This window comes from Oryctolagus cuniculus, chromosome 2 (genome assembly GCF_964237555.1).
Source record: "Oryctolagus cuniculus chromosome 2, mOryCun1.1, whole genome shotgun sequence".
Lineage (NCBI taxonomy): Eukaryota > Metazoa > Chordata > Mammalia > Lagomorpha > Leporidae > Oryctolagus > Oryctolagus cuniculus.
Window position 1 is genome coordinate 72,094,461 of NC_091433.1, and position 16,903 is coordinate 72,111,363.

General features: G+C 45.3%; 1 protein-coding gene, 1 long non-coding RNA gene and 1 pseudogene across 4 annotated transcripts in view; 2 read left to right on the forward strand and 1 right to left on the reverse strand.

The window, feature by feature from the left end:
* Positions 1-228: 228 nt before the first annotated feature.
* LOC100352768 (high mobility group protein B2 pseudogene) lies at positions 229-3,297 on the forward strand (annotated as a pseudogene).
* Positions 3,298-4,315: 1,018 nt separating this feature from the next.
* LOC138848486 (uncharacterized) lies at positions 4,316-4,962 on the reverse strand. The gene is made up of 2 exons (XR_011386319.1): positions 4,774-4,962; positions 4,316-4,575 (listed from the first exon to the last, which is right to left on the reverse strand). It is a non-coding gene; the product is annotated as an uncharacterized lncRNA (long non-coding RNA).
* A 17-nt stretch (positions 4,963-4,979) lies between these two features.
* ASAH1 (N-acylsphingosine amidohydrolase 1) overlaps positions 4,980-16,903 on the forward strand; it is a 35,804-nt gene continuing 23,880 nt past the window's right edge. Inside the window, exon 1 of one of the 3 annotated variants that reach the window (XM_008250904.4) lies at positions 4,980-5,415. In XM_008250904.4, coding sequence (XP_008249126.2) covers positions 5,335-5,415 — 81 coding nt within the window. In that variant the 5' untranslated portion in view covers positions 4,980-5,334. Of the gene's footprint in view, positions 5,416-5,795; positions 5,928-6,029; positions 6,147-16,903 lie in introns of those variants that run through there. The other 2 variants (XM_070068425.1, XM_051833884.2) reach the window with 2 other exon arrangements.

Consider the following 16,903-nt stretch of genomic DNA (forward strand, 5'->3'; position numbering starts at 1 on the left):
GTTCTGAAACAGTGTTTTACACTTTATTTTTCTGTGTGGATGTAAAATGATGAAATCTTTGCTTAATATATACTAAATCAATCTTCTGTATATAAAGATAATTGAAAATAAAAAAAGAAATTCAACAAAAAAAATTTTAAATAATAAATAAAATTTAAAAATCAAAATTACAGACACAAAATTTGGTGGAAGAATAGGAAGGAGTTGAGCAAGGAATGGTACAGTTAGACCGTGAGAGAGAGACAGACAGAAAGAAAGGTCTTCCTTCCGTTGGTTCACCCCACAAATGGCTGCTACAGCCGGTGCACTGTGCAGATCCGAAGCCAGGAGCTAGGTGTTTCCTCCTGGTCTCCCATGCAGGTGCAGGGCCCAAGCATTTGGGCCATCCTCCACTGCCTTCCCAGGCCACAGCAGAGAGCTGGACTAGAAGAGGAACAACCAGGACAGAATCTGGTGCCCCAACCAGGACTAGAACCCAGGGTGCCGGCATCGCAGGTGGAGGATTAGCCTAGTGAGCCACGGCACCGGCCCAGCTTTTTCTTTTTTCTCTCTTTTTTTTTTTTTAAGATTTATTTCATTTAAAAGTCAGAGTTACAGAGAGAGGCAATCTGCTGGTTCACTCTCCAGATGGCCATAACCGCCAGGACTGGGCCAGGCCAAAGCCAGGAGCCAGGAACTTCCTCTGGGTCTCCCATGTGGGTGGCAGGGTCCCAAACACTTGGGCCATCTTCCACGGCTTTTCCCAAGCCATTAGCAGGGAGCTGGATTGGACATGGGACAGCTGGGACACAAAGCAGTGCCTGTATGGGACGCCGGTGTCACAGCTCAGTGGCTTTACCTCCTGTACCACAATGCTGGCCCCAGGTTCCTAGGGTTATGGTAAGCCTCTTCTGCTCTTGAGAAGGGAGAAAAACCTATTCTTATGTGTATTCTAGTTAGAATGTGCTCAGATACAATAATTCAACTTGCAAACAAAGTGACCTCACAGAAGAGTTGTGGCTCATAAAAATGAAGAGTCCAGTTGTTGGACAGTCTCCGTGGTTGGTTAATCTAGTATGTTAACAATGTCATCAATGACCCAGTTTCTTTTTTATCTTTCCATTGTGCTATCCACAGTATCTGTTTCATCTTGGGCAGCTCCCTTCGATTTACAGCATGAATACCGCAACACTGGGAACTAACTTCCTCTTTTCTGTTAGAAGAGAGAGGACAGTTGGCCCAATTACAAAGCAAAAATTCTGAGCTTCAAACCACACACTGGTTCTGGTGTCCAGGTGACTAAGGTCTACACCAACCACTTCGGCAAGAGGGTTATAGTACCTTCAAATGTTTTTAGCCAATCAGGGTCTCATCCAAATCATATGGGCGCCACATCACAGAACAGTGGAGCTGAGGTTGGTACACAAGCCACAAGATACAGTATTAAGCTAGAGAGTGGAATCTGTTTTGAAAAACATTTGAAATACATTTTAAATAAACTAAGCCTTTTTTTTTCAAAAAAACTTAAATAACCAATCGGTAAATATTTGTTATTTTCAAAATGAAATATTATCTCCGTATTTCTTGACCTTCTAGTACAAATATTTGAATACTTTGTTTGAGTAAATCAAGTCATACCTGTTCTGGGTTATGCGGTTTTATATTTCATTTAGGGTGGGGTGCTTACGTTGCAATGACTTTAAATCAAGGCTCCACCTCAAGAACCTAGGAATGTTAGGTAGGAGATTAGGATGTCCATTGCTTGCCAAGAACTTTAGCTATTCACATAAACAATCTCATTACTTATGCTGACTCTTGCATACTAAACAGGTTATCCAAGTCTTAAACTTCTGTACAGTATTTGAACCACCCTTTAAACAGACACAATCATTCATTTGTACATTTAAATACCCTTTTCTATGAATAGGTCAGTGTGTTAAAAACCATGGCAAAGTTTCCAGTGGCCACACACCCTATGTGTGTACACTGCTAGCACCAGAGAACCAGGTAGGCAAAGCCATATATGTGTAAAAAAAAACAGACATGCATCAAAATACCATCATTTTAGGTAAGTAGATTTAAATCTCAAAGTGACTAAAATTAACAGTATATAGTTGGCCTTTGAAAGTTATATGCAGAGAAGAGGCTGGGGATTGCGTTAGCGATAAACCAGTTCACGCCGGAGCTGAGGGAAGGAAGCGACGCCGTCGGATCCGGCCGCTCCGCGGGAGTCTGAGGAACAACTCGCACCAGGTGGCCGCCGTTCCGTCGTCATGGGTAAAGGAGACCCCAACAAGCCGAGGGGCAAAATGTCCTCCTATGCCTTCTTCGTGCAGACGTGCCGGGAAGAGCACAAGAAGAAACACCCTGACTCTTCGGTCAATTTCACGGAATTCTCTAAGAAATGCTCGGAGAGATGGAAGACCATGTCTGCAAAGGAAAAGTCCAAGTTTGAAGATATGGCAAAAAGTGATAAAGCTCGTTATGACAGGGAGATGAAAAATTACGTTCCTCCCAAGGGTGATAAGAAGGGAAAGAAAAAGGATCCCAATGCTCCTAAAAGACCACCATCTGCCTTCTTTCTGTTTTGCTCTGAACATCGCCCAAAGATCAAAAGTGAACACCCTGGCCTGTCCATTGGGGACACTGCAAAAAAATTGGGTGAGATGTGGTCTGAACAGTCAGCCAAAGATAAACAACCATATGAACAGAAAGCAGCTAAGCTAAAGGAGAAATATGAAAAGGATATTGCTGCATACCGTGCCAAGGGCAAAAGTGAAGCGGGAAAGAAGGGCCCTGGTAGGCCCACAGGCTCAAAGAAGAAGAATGAATCTGAAGATGAGGAGGAAGAAGAGGAAGAGGAAGAAGATGAAGATGATGAGGAAGAGGATGAAGATGAAGAATAAATGGCTATCCTGTAATGATGAGTGTGGAGTGTGCGTGTGTGCTCAGGCAGTTGTTTTGCTAAGAATGTGAATTCAAGTGCAGCTCAATATTAGCTTCAGTATAAAAAAAAACTGTACAGATTTTTGTATAGCTGATAAGATTCTTTGTAGAGAAAATACTTTTTTTTAAAAAATGCAGGTTGTAGCTTTTTGAGGGGCTACTACATACAGTTAGATTTTAAAGCTTCTGATGTTGAATGTTCCTAAATATTTAATGGTTTCTTTAATTTCTTGACTTGTGTATGGTAGCACAGCAAAGTTGTAGGAATTAGTATCATTAGTAAATTTGGATTTTTTTTTAGGATGTTGCATTCTTTGTTTTTTTTTTAAAAAAATTTTGTAATAAAATTATGTATGTAAAAAAAAAAAGAAAGTTATATGCAGAATTATATTAAAGTTTCCATAAGAATATTACATATTGACATTAAATTGTATAAACTGACAAAAATCTGTATAAAGAATCTGATTTTGACAGACTACCAAGTAATACTCTTTCATAGGGAAAATGTGCACTGACACATTGAAATAATTCTCAGTAGTGTTTACAGTGAATGATCTTCAAAGCAAATAGCTGATTTAGCAATAGCTACTAAAACTCGGAATCCTCTATCCTGACCGACTTATTTTAAGCTTCAGGTAATTCAACATATTCAACATTAAATATGTATATTCAACATTACCTTGTAAAATTTGCCATTCTCTCCTCACCTCTCCAACCTCTACTTTCCCCTGTTCCATCTGCTCCAGCCACACTGGCTCCTTGCTGAGGCAGAACACCCTAGGCACATCCTCACTTTGAAAGCTTTGCACCTGCTGCTCCCTCTGCCTGGAATACTCTTTCCTGGGCATGCACAAGGCTGACTTCCTCACCTCCTTCAAATTTCTGCTGGTCTTTCACCTCCTTCTCAGCACTGTCCCGTCCTACCTGGCTAACTTAAAATAGTAACTCTCTGCTCCCAGCCTGCACATCCTTGATCCCCTGTGCCTTGCTTTTTCTCTGTAGCATTTATTACCTTCCCACATCCTGCATAATCTTCTCACTGCCAATATCTCATCTAGAATGTAAGCCTCATGATAGAAGGATGTTTGTTGTTCATTGCTTTACATCCAGAAAAATCCCTGGTACACCGCAGATCCCCAGTGAATTCTTACATTACTAGTGAATATTTTTATGATCTGCCTACTTATCGCTGAAGCAGGAACTCAGATATGCCCTCATCATCTGATTCGTTTCAAAAGTCAAACTTCCTCCTTAAAGAGAACAATGGTGGGGGGGATCAAATTCTCATTTCCCAACGTCCAACAAAGAGGCTTTGAATTTTCTAAAGTAGTACAAACAAAACTGCGATTTCACACACATACGTAGAAGAAAGGAGAAACACATGAAGATGTTCGTGAACAGTATTTTGTGTTTATTGAAGCATGGGATGTCAGAGGCTCAACCAGAAAGTGCAACCCAGAGGGCAGGATTTCCTGACGGCCTTTACGTAACTCAGGCCACGAGGGTGATCGGTCCGAGGATGGCACGAAAGGTCAGCGGCTGCTGTACTCCTGTCCATCTCCGTTCTCCAGGAGCGGGCGACCCTCCTTTCCAGGATTAGCTCGGTTCCACCAAACTAAAGTCACCCACGAGTCAGACGAAAACACCCACCTGCCGAATGGCGGGACACACACGTGAAACTAGGATCCGCGGGTTCTCACCCGGCCATTCCACCTGAGCCTGAGGGCAAATAACCGAAGCCGAAATTCTGAGAGGCCAGCTCCGCGGTGAAAGCCCGCGTGGGTGACAGCGGCCGGCAGCGGCCGAGTGGACCAGACGCCCTCCCCCTCCCCGGCGTTGTCCCGTGACCTTGCAGTCAGGCCCAACGGCCAGATTCCCTCGGGGCCACCTCCGCTCTGAAGGCAAACACGAGCCGTCACACTGCCCACCGGGCTCCAATAAACCCACGCGAAAGCCGCAGCCAGGTCCGCTCGCCACGCCCCCGCCTCCTGCGCTCGCCCGCCCCCGCACGCACCAGGGGAAAGGTCCCGCGGCCCCACCCCCGGGGCGGGGCTCCGGCAGGGCCCAACCACTGCCCGCGGGGCGGCGAGGAAGGTGGGGGGAGCGCCGATCGACGATCACTTCAAAACACGAGCCCCCACTCGCATCCTGCGGGCCCGTGCTGCGGCTGGGAGGCTCCCTCTTCCTGCCGCCCCTTCCTCCACCCTGAAACGCGGAGTTCTTCCCGCGCTGTTTTCTCCGCTACCCCCCTCGCCTCCTGTGGTGTGGTCCCGGGGCCGTGGGTTACGCGGCCGCGTCGGCGAAGGCGCGGCTTGCTACCCCCCCACCCCACCCGACCTCCCGCCCCGCCGCGGGTGGTACCTTTCGCGGCGTCTGCAGGCGTCCTTTGGAGCGGTGCCGGCGACCGGAATGATGCTGGGCCGGAGTCCCCTCACCTGTATTCTCCTGGTGGCGGCAGCCACCTGTGCCGTGGCGCAGCACGCGCCGCCGGTGAGTGGGCGAGAGCAGAGGCGCGACCGGGGGCGCCCAGGTGCAGGCGGGGCGGGGTGGCCCGGAGGTGCGGAGCGCCCGGGCCCAGGCCACATCCCTGCGAGAGTGCGTGATGTCGTGCGCGTGGCTCGGGTGTGGAGGCCAGCCGGGCTGGTGAGCCCCATCCCCGGGGTGAAGCCGGAACACCTGCTAGGGAGACCCCACTCTGCAGAACGGCTGGGTGTGATTGGCACATCCTCCGAGTGGCGTGATGATGCCGGGCTCTAGGCAGTCACGGCCGTTAACGGGAAAAGTTCTGGTCGCCTCCCGAACGTCCCTCCAGCGACACGCGCCGTGAAATGTGGCCTCTGACCAGGTGCTTTCTCCTGGATAAGTTCCTTGCAGGACCGTGCCCGCGCCGTGGCCCGGCCCTGAGGGCAGCAGCGGCAGCCGGGAGCGAGTCCTGGCGTGCCTGCTGTGGCCTTGATGCCAGTCACGGGAGCTGGCGCCTGTGCCGTGACTCTAGCCCGCAGGCAAGTCACAGGACAGGGACTTCGCAAGTGAGGGACCCGCGTGACTGTGCTCTGCACTAGAGGAAGTAGACCTAGAGCGAGAAAACCCTAGCCAGAGGTCACACTAGTGTTTACACATGCATTCCTGAATCCAGCCTCTCGTCGCCGGGTCTGGAGCTCTTTCATCATTCGGTTGGTTATAAAGCAATAGCACTACATGTTGCTTTGGCAACAGGGCAGGTAATTAGGAACCTGGCGGCATCTGACCTGAGGCTAGTGGGGGTGCGCTTGTCTCTTAGGTAGGATGTTGAATGTTGTACATTCTCCTCCTTTATTCTTGTAAAGACAAATGCTGTATGGATTTAAAAAAAATGGTGATATGTTATACAGCCATTAAAACTGATACAGAACGTTGAGCAGACAAAAACAGAATTGGAAATAGTATGTCTTTCAGTATTTCAGTAATACTCCTACGTGGTAAGTACATATGGACATATTGTAAGGTTGTAAGTGTGGGTAAGAAATCGCTTGAGAGTGTGTTGGATTATGGGATTTTTAAAAATAATTTAATACCTTGGTACTGTGAAGTCCACATAGCATCAAGAACACACTAGTAATGGAACAAATTAGGTTTAGTGTTATTCTCTGAGGCAAGGGAGAACTCATGCCAGGGGCATAAGTGGGTCACAAAAAATCTGTTACAGAATTAAGACTTTGATTATGTGGTTTGGGGTAAAGTCTGAGAGATAGGATTTGCCTTTGGTTGAATGCTTTTGGAAAACGAGGCTGTTCTGTGATTGGATGAAGAAGTAATATTCATATGGCAAAAGAACAGAACATCTGGTGTTTTGTGGGTTATACCCTGCTCTTGTTTTTGCCTGTGCTTAGAGTCGTGGAGTGGCCTTGCTTTGTCGCACTTTATCGTATCTTAGTGTAACCTTCTCAGAGCTAGATGTTCTAAGATCGCTTGTGTCCAGGAGGAGGAATAACTTGGCTGTGAGTGTCACTCCAACTTGAAATACTATTGAGGTTTTGCTGTAAACTTGAGAAAGTTTCAGAGATAAGGGCTACTCTTTCCCCCTTTCTTTTAAGCAAACATTTTAGAAGCTGCTTTCAGAACAAGAAAAGTCAGCTGCCTGTCAGTGAGTTTAGTACTAGCTCTTGTCTGGAATAACAGTATCAAAATCTAGTCCAGCCACTGGTGTGAAATTGAGAGGCTGTTTTCACAGATCTTCAATGAAAGTGAAAAATAAAACCAATAATTTATAATGTTATACTTTATGGACATCCAACTGTTGTTGTTAAAACATTCTTCTAAAAAATAAAATATACAGGTAGATGTAGTACACATAGGATTTGCATTATTTTCTGTGAGTATCTCTGCTTAGCAGAGTGGAAAAGGGAACCCTTCTGTACCAGGTCCCTGTTCATTTTACCAGAAACACCTTTGGAACCTCACAGAAATCAAGTGACTTCTGTCTCCCTTGGGAATAAGCATCATTTCAGTTTGCACCATTCTATGATAAACTGTAGTTCCGTGGTAACAGAATATTTCAAAACGTCTTTTGATAAATATGAATAATGAAGACCAGCTTTAAGTGACAAACAGGAGTCACTTGATCTGGAGCATATGTAGGAGTGCTTTTTTTTTTTTTTAAGCTTTTCATAATATGTCCATTTAAGGTCCTCCTGAGCTATTTTTCATTATTGAGTCTATTGAAGCCCATTATGAGATGATTTTGGTAGTCTTCACTTCTCAGCAAGTTCAGCACACTCACTCTCTTTATGCTTGCTCTGTTCCAAGTGCTGGTCCTGGTCAGCCATAGAGGTAGACAGGCCCCTACCTTCCAGGAGGGTTTACTCACATTCCTTTTACTAAAATAATACCTGTGATTTAATAGGTGTCATCAAAGCTCAGAAGGAAAAATATGTAAAGGGAGAACAGGACACCACCACCCAGGATTCTGGAGAATTATGACTTTATCCTAAAAATAATGGATTTTAACCAAGATGAACTTTTAATGACAGAATGAAAACCTCATTTGAAAAAGATCAGTTTGGATCAGAAAGAAGCAAGAGTGAGTATGAGGAATCATCCAGAGGAACAAATAGAGGGCATTAAAGGAAGGTGGTGCCAGGGGCAAGGGAGAGAAGTGGGTGTTTCTAGAGAAAACCAGGAGGCGGAATGCACAGAAGGAAGGATTGGATGAGGAGGTGGAAGTGCAATGTCAGCATGACCAATGGCAAGGAACGCAGGGAGGGGAAAGTGTGGAGGCTAAAGAATGAGGGTCATTTTCATTCTGATTTGGGTTGAATTTCAGGTAGCAGTCCCCACAAACTGATGGGACTGGAGCGTAGGAGAGTTGGAGATGTTGGGAGTTGTAGGTGTAATGTTATTCGAAGCCATTGGAGCAGAAGACCTCACCTAGGAAGAGGGAAAAGTAGGCAATGGGTAAGTGATTTGCAGTTATGTGTGCCAGGTGGGAAGAAACTGGCAACGTTAAAGCAGTGACCTAAACAGGAAAGTAAGTGTGACAGGCTGGTCAGGGAAGAGACAGACAGTCTCCTTACACTGAATGTAAGGTGTCCTTTATGATTGGCAACTAGGGGTCATTGGCCATCTTGGCCGGAGCACAGTGCTAGGGACAGAAAGTAGAGGTTGATGGGTGGAGGAGGAGTGATCAAGAAGGAAACGACTGGAGTGGGAAAGTTAATTAGTCTCAGTAATAAAATTGTGCAGGTTCATAACATGGGTGAGAATGAAACAAAATTGCTCAGTAATTACTGAAGCAAACTTATTTTTTTTTTTGCACCAGTTTCTCATGTGAGGAATGACACTATTGACATTAGCTGTTGAGTCAGCATTAGCAATGGTTCTCAGAAAATTTCCAGAAATCTCATAAAGCCCATCTGTCCTCATGAGTGTTACTGCATTGCGTCCACATTCCCCTTAAACTCCAGAGGAAGTGGCACACAGGTAATCTGTTCACCATTCAACAAATACTGCACACCCACTGTGCACCTGCTCTGGCCCTGGGTCAGTCATCAAGATGGCCAGGCCCCTACCTCCAAGGAGGGTGCATTCACATTCCTCTTACCTGTGAGTAGTTGAATAGAATGCTATCTATCAAAGCCCAGAAGACATGAAAACATTCACAGGTTCATCTGTGAATTTCACAGGAAACATGGCCTTTCATAGTAAGTTTGTGTCTGCTAAATTGTACATAAAGAACATTTTAGAAAACAGAGATCTAGAAAATAATTTTTTTTTAAATTTTTTGAGAGTGGACAGTGAGAGAGAGAGACAGAGAGAAAGGTCTTCCTTTTGCCGTTGGTTCACCCTCCAATGGCCGCCGCGGCCGGCGCGCTGCGGCCGGCGCACCGCGCTGATCCGATGGCAGGAGCCAGGAGCCAGGTGCTTTTCCTGGTCTCCCATGGGGTGCAGGGCCCAAGCACCTGGGCCATCCTCCACTGCACTCCCTGGCCACAGCAGAGGGCTGGCCTGGAAGAGGGGCAACCGGGACAGAATCCGGCGCCCCGACCGGGACTAGAACCCGGTGTGCCGGCGCCGCTAGGCGGAGGATTAGCCTAGTGAGCCGCGGCGCCGGCCCGGTTGCCCCTCTTCCAGGCCAGCCCTCTGCTGTGGCCAGGGAGTGCAGTGGAGGATGGCCCAGGTGCTTGGGCCCTGCACCCCATGGGAGACCAGGAAAAGCACCTGGCTCCTGGCTCCTGCCATCGGATCAGCGCGGTGCGCCGGCCGCAGCGCGCCGGCCGCGGCGGCCATTGGAGGGTGAACCAACGGCAAAAGGAAGACCTTTCTCTCTGTCTCTCTCTCTCACTGTCCACTCTGCCTGTCAAAAAAACAAAACAAAACAAAAAAAAAAAAATTAAAGAATTAAGTTCGAAATTGCCTTGCTGGAGTTGTTTGCTTTCTTTTCTGATGACTATGAAAACTGGCATGAGCTGTATGATTTTGTTTAAACTATTTTATTTTCTGGGTATATGAATAAGACGCACACAGATCTTTCTGAACCTCATTGTAAATTATTAGAAGCATACATTTCATTGATTTCTCACTAATTGTGCAGGACTCATTTTAAGGAGCTAGACAAGGATGTCATTTCTTTTAGGAGTGAAGCATAAAGTGCTTAACAAAGTAATCTGAACTTCATATGACATCTTCCTAAGTATGTTATGTTCAGTAGATCTGTAATTAGTTTTTCCTAATGAGTTAAGAGGACATAAAGTCTCCTAATTTGAAAGCGGTTTAGTTTCCAGCCTAATAACCAGAATACTTAGAGATTTTGCTGTTGCAGACATCTTGTAGACATTTTACAGAGTTAGTTTGTAAACAGATTGGAGGATCAGAACTTCACTGCCTTCCTCTGCCCTTGAGAGGCTTTGGGGGCGGGGTGGGAGGGAGGGCGCAGTCAGAAACAGAGAAATAGATTCTGAATTTGTTTCTCCTATGATAGAGGAGCATAGTATATCAAGGAGACTGTGTACTCTGCCTATCATCTATTTAAATTCTTACCTATCTTGAAGGGATGTTCAATGTTAACAATTATGCAGTTAGATTTGGAAATAGTAAGAAACTTCAATAACCAACGAACTCATTATGACTGTCTCAGGGCTGTACATCCATTTGTGTCCCCCATTCCCCCAAAAAAGAAAAAATAATAAAGCTGTGTTTCCTTTGTGGAATTCTCCCCTGAGGGTGAGGATACAGCTCTCTTTCTGCCCTATCTTGAGAAGGAACCTTCTTCGTTTAAATGACCTCTGTGTTAATGCCTTCTGCGCACCTGAAATAACATGGTCTTTGGCTGCCTTTCTTGTTTTCACTCGTATTAACCCTTTATGCTTTCAGCTGGTTTCTACAGATTCCAAGTCTGTTTATTGCAGCAAGAAGTATCATAGTTTCAACCTCAGAATCCCATATATACTGTTGCAAAATTGATCTTTAGCTGTTACCCATGGGGCAGGTCAGATTCTCCTAATCCTTGACAGGGTTTGCAACTCCTTCACATTTGTCTAGTAGGAAATGTGCCTGTAGTTGGTTTTTATGTCAGCTGTGCAGGGCATGGGTATGCGGTTGTTAGGGAGGTGTAGGAGTCACTATGTTTCACTCATTTGCTGGGTTGATTCTAGTGATCATCAAAAGCCCTGCAGTAAGTGCAGATTATTCCTGATGTGCAGTTGAATTGAGGCATTGATTGTTCTGTGATCACAACAGGAAGTGGCGTGATAAAACTGCAGAAACCCTGGGCTCTCATCCTGTCACCAGCTGTGTAATCTACAACTCACTTTCACATTCAGACCCTGGCCATAAAATCCCCAATAGCCTGAGACTCAGTAAAAGGACAAAGGTTGGATTTTTTGTGACTCAAATCATATTTTAAACTAACCAAAAAGTTTGATATTTAGAACACTCTTACACTGAAATAAATTTGTATAGAGTAAGGATTGCAATTATGAGGTTAATAATTGGCTATGTTACTAAATGATGTATTTGGAAAGTTCATATTAGTAAATTGAAAGTTTCTTAAGCAATGTGCTATTTTTTTATCTGTTTCCAAATTTGCTAACAAGGACTAATGAGTTTAGAGTACCATGCCCTCCATTGCAGTAGCTGTTGTTGTTTTACATTACTTTTAGAAACTTACCGCTTAAGACATTTAAAAATAATAACAAAGAATCATTCTCTGAAATTTTTTATGTAAAATAAATAATATCATGCCATTTTTAAGTTTAATGTTTAAGAGTTTGTATCAAACTGTGCATGGCCAAAGGAAATTAAACAATCTGTACAAGCTTATGAAAAGTGACAGTTTTGGCCGGTGCCGTGGCTCACTTGGCTAATCCTCAGCCTGCGGCGCCAGCACTCCGGGTTCTAGTCCCAGTTGGGGCGCCGCGTACTAGTCCCGGTTGCTCCTCTTCCAGTCCATCTCTCTGCTATGGCCCAGGAAGTCAGCGGAAGATGGCCCAAGTGCTTGGGTCCCTGCACCCACATGGGAGACCTAGAGGAAGCACCTGGCTCCTGGCTTCGGATCAGCACAGCGCCAGCCGTAGCAGCCATTAGGAGAGTGAACCAATGGAAGGAAGACCTTTCTCTCTCTCTCTCTCACTGCCTGTAACTCTCTCTGTGTCTCTCTCTCTCTCACTGTCTAACTCTGCCTGGCAAAAAATAAAAAAAAAAATAAAAATAAAAAATAAAAGTGACAGTTTCCTGCTCCATTCTTTCTACACTGTCGCTCCCCCTCTTCGTGGAGGAACGACACAGGACCCTGCGCTGTTCTTTCGTCTGCTCGGCCCTCCCCGGGTTTGCTGCTGGTTCTTCCCGGGTTGGCTACTATCCCTTCCACCTCCGTGGAAGGGCAGTTCCCCCTGGCCGCATTCCCCACTTCCGCAGGGGAGCGGCACACCGCCGGCCGGCTTTCTCGGGGGCTGCACGGGTTCCCTTAGATGTTCCCCATAGATGTTCCTGGTGCATGCCGTCTCTCTCCTCCTTTATAGTCCTCCTCCGCCAATCCCAACTCGGCTGCCCACACGCCGAGTACGCCGCTCTCCAATCAGGAGCAAGTCCTACAGTTTATTGGTTGAACTGGAGGCAGCTGTGCGGAAGCTGTTTACTTCTCTCCCAGCGCCATATTGTGGGAGAGCAGATGCATAGAATAAGTCTTAATTCCAGTAACTTAGTCCAGTCCGGGCTGCTCCCCACAGGAGAGCAGATGCATAGAATAAGTCTTAATTCCAGTAACAGTCCAGTCCGGATTGCTCCCCACACTACACTAGCACCCGTTCCTAGGAGCAGCCACTTCCAACTGTTCTGCCCCTGGTTAACCAGGTAGTCATTTCACCCAAGGGTGAAATCCAGCCAGAACCCACGTCTGTTGCCATCTAGTTGTTTGCAGCATAGTGTCTCTGGTTTGATTGGTTTTGCCAATTATGGGTGCTAAAACTTAATTTCATCCCTACTTATCTTTATGAATATCGACAATAAGTTTATCTTATATTTGGATTAATTGACTTTAGCCATTGCCTATCTTATACTGCAATGATGGACATTTCCATATTCCTCCCTCTTCTTTTTAAAAATAATGTTATTGAAAATAGCCATATGTCATACAAATCACCCATTAAAAACGTAGAATTCAGTGGCCTCAGTATATTTCCAGGGTTGTGAAGCCGACTTTAGAATATTTTCATCAGCTCCAAAAGAAAGTCCTCACCACTCAGCTCTCACATTTCGAATACACCCTCTCCTGTAATCTGTTTTTATCTCTGTAGATGTGCCTGTTCTGCACATTTCATATAAAGGGGGCCATAAAATGGGTGTTGTTTTTGAATGGCACTTTTATTTATTTTTTATTTATTTATTTATTTGACAGGCAGAGTGGATAGTGAGAGAGGGAGACAGAGAGAAAGGTCTTCCTTTTTGCCGTTGGTTCCCCTCCAATGGCCGCCACGGCTGGCGCGCTGTGGCCGGCGCACCGTGCTGATCTGAAGGCAGGAGCCAGGTGCTTCTCCTGGTCTCCCATGGGGTGCAGGGCCCAAGGACTTGGGCCATCCTCCACTGCCTTCCTGGGCCACAGCAGAGAGCTGGCCTGGAAGAGGGGCAACCGGGACAGAATCCAGCGCCCCGACTGGGACTAGAACCCGGCGTGCCGGCGCCGCTAGGTGGAGGATTAGCCTTTTGAGCCGCGGCGCCGGCCTGTTTTTTATTTTTTGACAGGCAGAGTGGACAGTGAGAGAAAGAGACAGAGAGAAAGGTCTTCCTTTGCCGTTGGTTCACCCTCCAATGGACACCACGGCCAGCACACTGAGGCCGGAGCACCGCGCTGATCTGCTGGCAGGAGCCAGGTGCTTTTCCTGGTCTCCCATGGGGTGCAGGGCCCAAGGACTTGGGCCATCCTCCACTGCACTCCCTGGCCACAGCAGAGAGCTGGCCTGGAAGAAGCGCAACCCGGTGTGCCGGTGCCGCAAGGCGGAGGATTAGCCTAGTGAGCCGCGGCACCGGCCTTGAATGGCATTTTTAAAGTACACATATTAGTATTCACAGTTCATCCTTCTTGTAGCATGTAGCAGTATTACATTTCTTCTTTTTTAAAAAAGATTTATTTATTTAATTTGAAAGTCAGAGAGACAAAAGGAAAGAGAGATCTCCCATCTGCTGGTTCACTCGCCAGATGGCCACAATGGCCAGCACTGGGCCAGGCTGGAGCCAGGAGCTTCTTCCAGGTATCCCTGTGGGTGGCAGAGGCCAGAGCAGTTGGGCCATCTTCTGCTGCTTTCCCAGGCCATTAACAGGGAGCTGGATCAGAAGCAGAGCAGCCAGAACACAAAGTGGCACCCATTTGGGATGCCAGCACTTTAGGTGGTGCCTTTACCTGCTACACCACAACTCCAGCCCCTCCACTTCTCCTCATTGCTAAATAATATTCCATAATAGAGGTATGCCATATTTGCTTACCGATTCATTTATCAGTTAATAGGTATTTGGCCATTTCCAACTTTTGGGTAAGATGAATAATGCTGCTATGTGGATACCAATGTATACACAATGCTGCTATGTGTATACATTGGTATCCACATATTTGTGATTGGTATACAAATATTTGTGTGTGTGTTCTATAGTTTTTTTTTTTTAAAGATTTATTTATTTACTTGAAAGAGTTACAGAGAGAGAGAAGGAGAGGCAGAGAGAGAGTGAGAGAGCTCTTCCATCTTCTAGTTCACTCCCCAGTTGGCCTCAGTGGCCGGAGCTGTGCCAATCTGAAGCCAAGAGCCAGTAGCTTCTTCTGGGTCTTTCACACAGGTGTAGGGGCCCAAGGACTTTGGCCATCTTTTGCTGCTTTCCCAGGCCATAGCAGAGAGCTGGATCGAAAGTGGAGCAGCCGAGACTCGAACTGGAGCCCATATGGGATGCTGGGCGCCACAGGCAGAGGATTAACCTACCATGCCACGGTGCCATCCCCCAGTTATATTCTTCATCATGCTGCCATGGCAGGCGGCAGCTTTACCCACTATGCCACAGCACCGGTCCCTGCTGTGTTCTACAGTAACTCTGTATTTTAACTGTTTATGGAACTGACAGGTTGTTTTCCAAAGCAGCCACGCTGTTTTACATTCTAGCAGCATGTATGAGTGGTGGTTTCTTCACATTCTCACCAACACTTATTGTTACAATATTAGAGGCATCAGGGTGTGTGTGACAAGGTGTCTCCTTGTGGCTTTGATATTATTTTCCTGATGGCCAATGATATTGAGAATCTTTTCATGTGTTTATTGGCCATTCATATATCATCTTCAAAGAAATGCCTGTTCAAATCCTTTACTCATTTTTAAATTGGGTTGTCTTTTTTTATTATTGAATATAAGATTTTTATGTCTTTTAGATGTAAGTCTCATCAGTTTTATGCAATGGCATGAATGTGGTTTATTTCTATACTTTTGATTCTGTTCTTTTGCTTTGTATATCTACATTTATGCTGGTACCACACTGTCTTGACTACTATAGTCAATACATTTTGTTGGACTTATTTATGTAAAAACATATCTTATTACAGTAACTTAGTGTAACACACTCTTACTCTACTTACTATTGCAGTAAGTTTTTAAATTGTGAAGTATGAGTCTTCCAACTATATTATTTTTGAAGATTGTTTTGGCTCTTCTGGATCCATTGACTTTCCATATGAATTTTAGGATAAGTTTGATTATTTCTGTAAAGAAACTAGCTGGGATTTTGATGGTTAGTATGATGAATGGGGGGAAGTTATAAAAGGGCCTGTTCCTGAACACGTGGCTCTCTTGGCTCCTCTCGTCTGCTCTCCTCTCCTCCTCTTGTCTCTCTTCTCTCTGCTCTCTCTCTTCTCTCCTGGCTAGCTCTGCTTCTCTCTCTCTCTCTCTCTCTCTCTTATACTCTCCTTCTCTCCCTTTTTCCCTCTTTGCCCCTTCCCTCCAGCCTGCTGGTTTTCCCCAATAAACCCTTTCCCTTAAAAAAAAAAAAAAGTATGAAGAATGGGGAATATTTCCCTGTTAACAATATTAAATCTTCCAGCCCATGAATATGGATTTAATTCCATTTATTTGAATTTACTTTCTTTATTCTGTAGGTTTTTTTTTTTTTTTTAAAGATTTATTTATTTGGAAGCCAGAGTTACAGAGAGAAGGGGAAGAGACAGAGACAGAGAAATCTTCCATCTGCTGGTTCACTCCCCATATGACCACAGTGGCTTAGGCTGGGCCTAGGCCAGACCAAAACCAGGAGCCAAAAGCTTCTTCTGGGTCTCCCTTGTGGGTAGCAGGGGCCAGAGCCTAAAAGGGATGCTGACATTTGTAGGAAGAAGCTTTACCTCTTGTGCCACAATGCCAGCCCCTGTTCTGTAGTTTTAAATGCGCAAGTCTTGCCCTTGGTTAAATTTATTCCTAAGAATTTTTTTTTCTTTTCGGTATTTATTGTAAATGGAATTGTTTTCTTAATTTTATTTTCACTTTGCTCATTGCTACTTTATAGATGCACAATTGAGTTTTGAACATTGGTGTGGTGTCCTGAAACGTTGATGAATGCATTTATTCTCATAAGTTTTTAATGGATTCTTTAGGATTTCCTATGTACAACTTTATATAAATAGAAGTAGTTTTATTTCTTTTCCATTTTGAATATTTTTAATATCATCTTTGGGAATTGTCCTGGCTAGAACCTCCTACAAAGTTGAAATAAAGCAAGTTGTAATCATGTCCCCTTTGCTTTTTTACAAAAAATTATTTATTTATTTATTTATTTGAAAGGCAGAGTGAGAGAGAGAGAGAGAGGGAGAAACAGAGAGAGATCCCTCCCATCCACTGTTTCACTCTCCAAGTGACCACAACAGCAAGGTCTGGACCAGGCCAGTGCTGGGAGCCAAAACTCCATCCTGGTCTCTCACAAGTGGCAGAAGCCCAAGTATTTGGGCCATCTTCCACTGCCTTCTCAGGCTCATTGGCAGGAAGCTGAA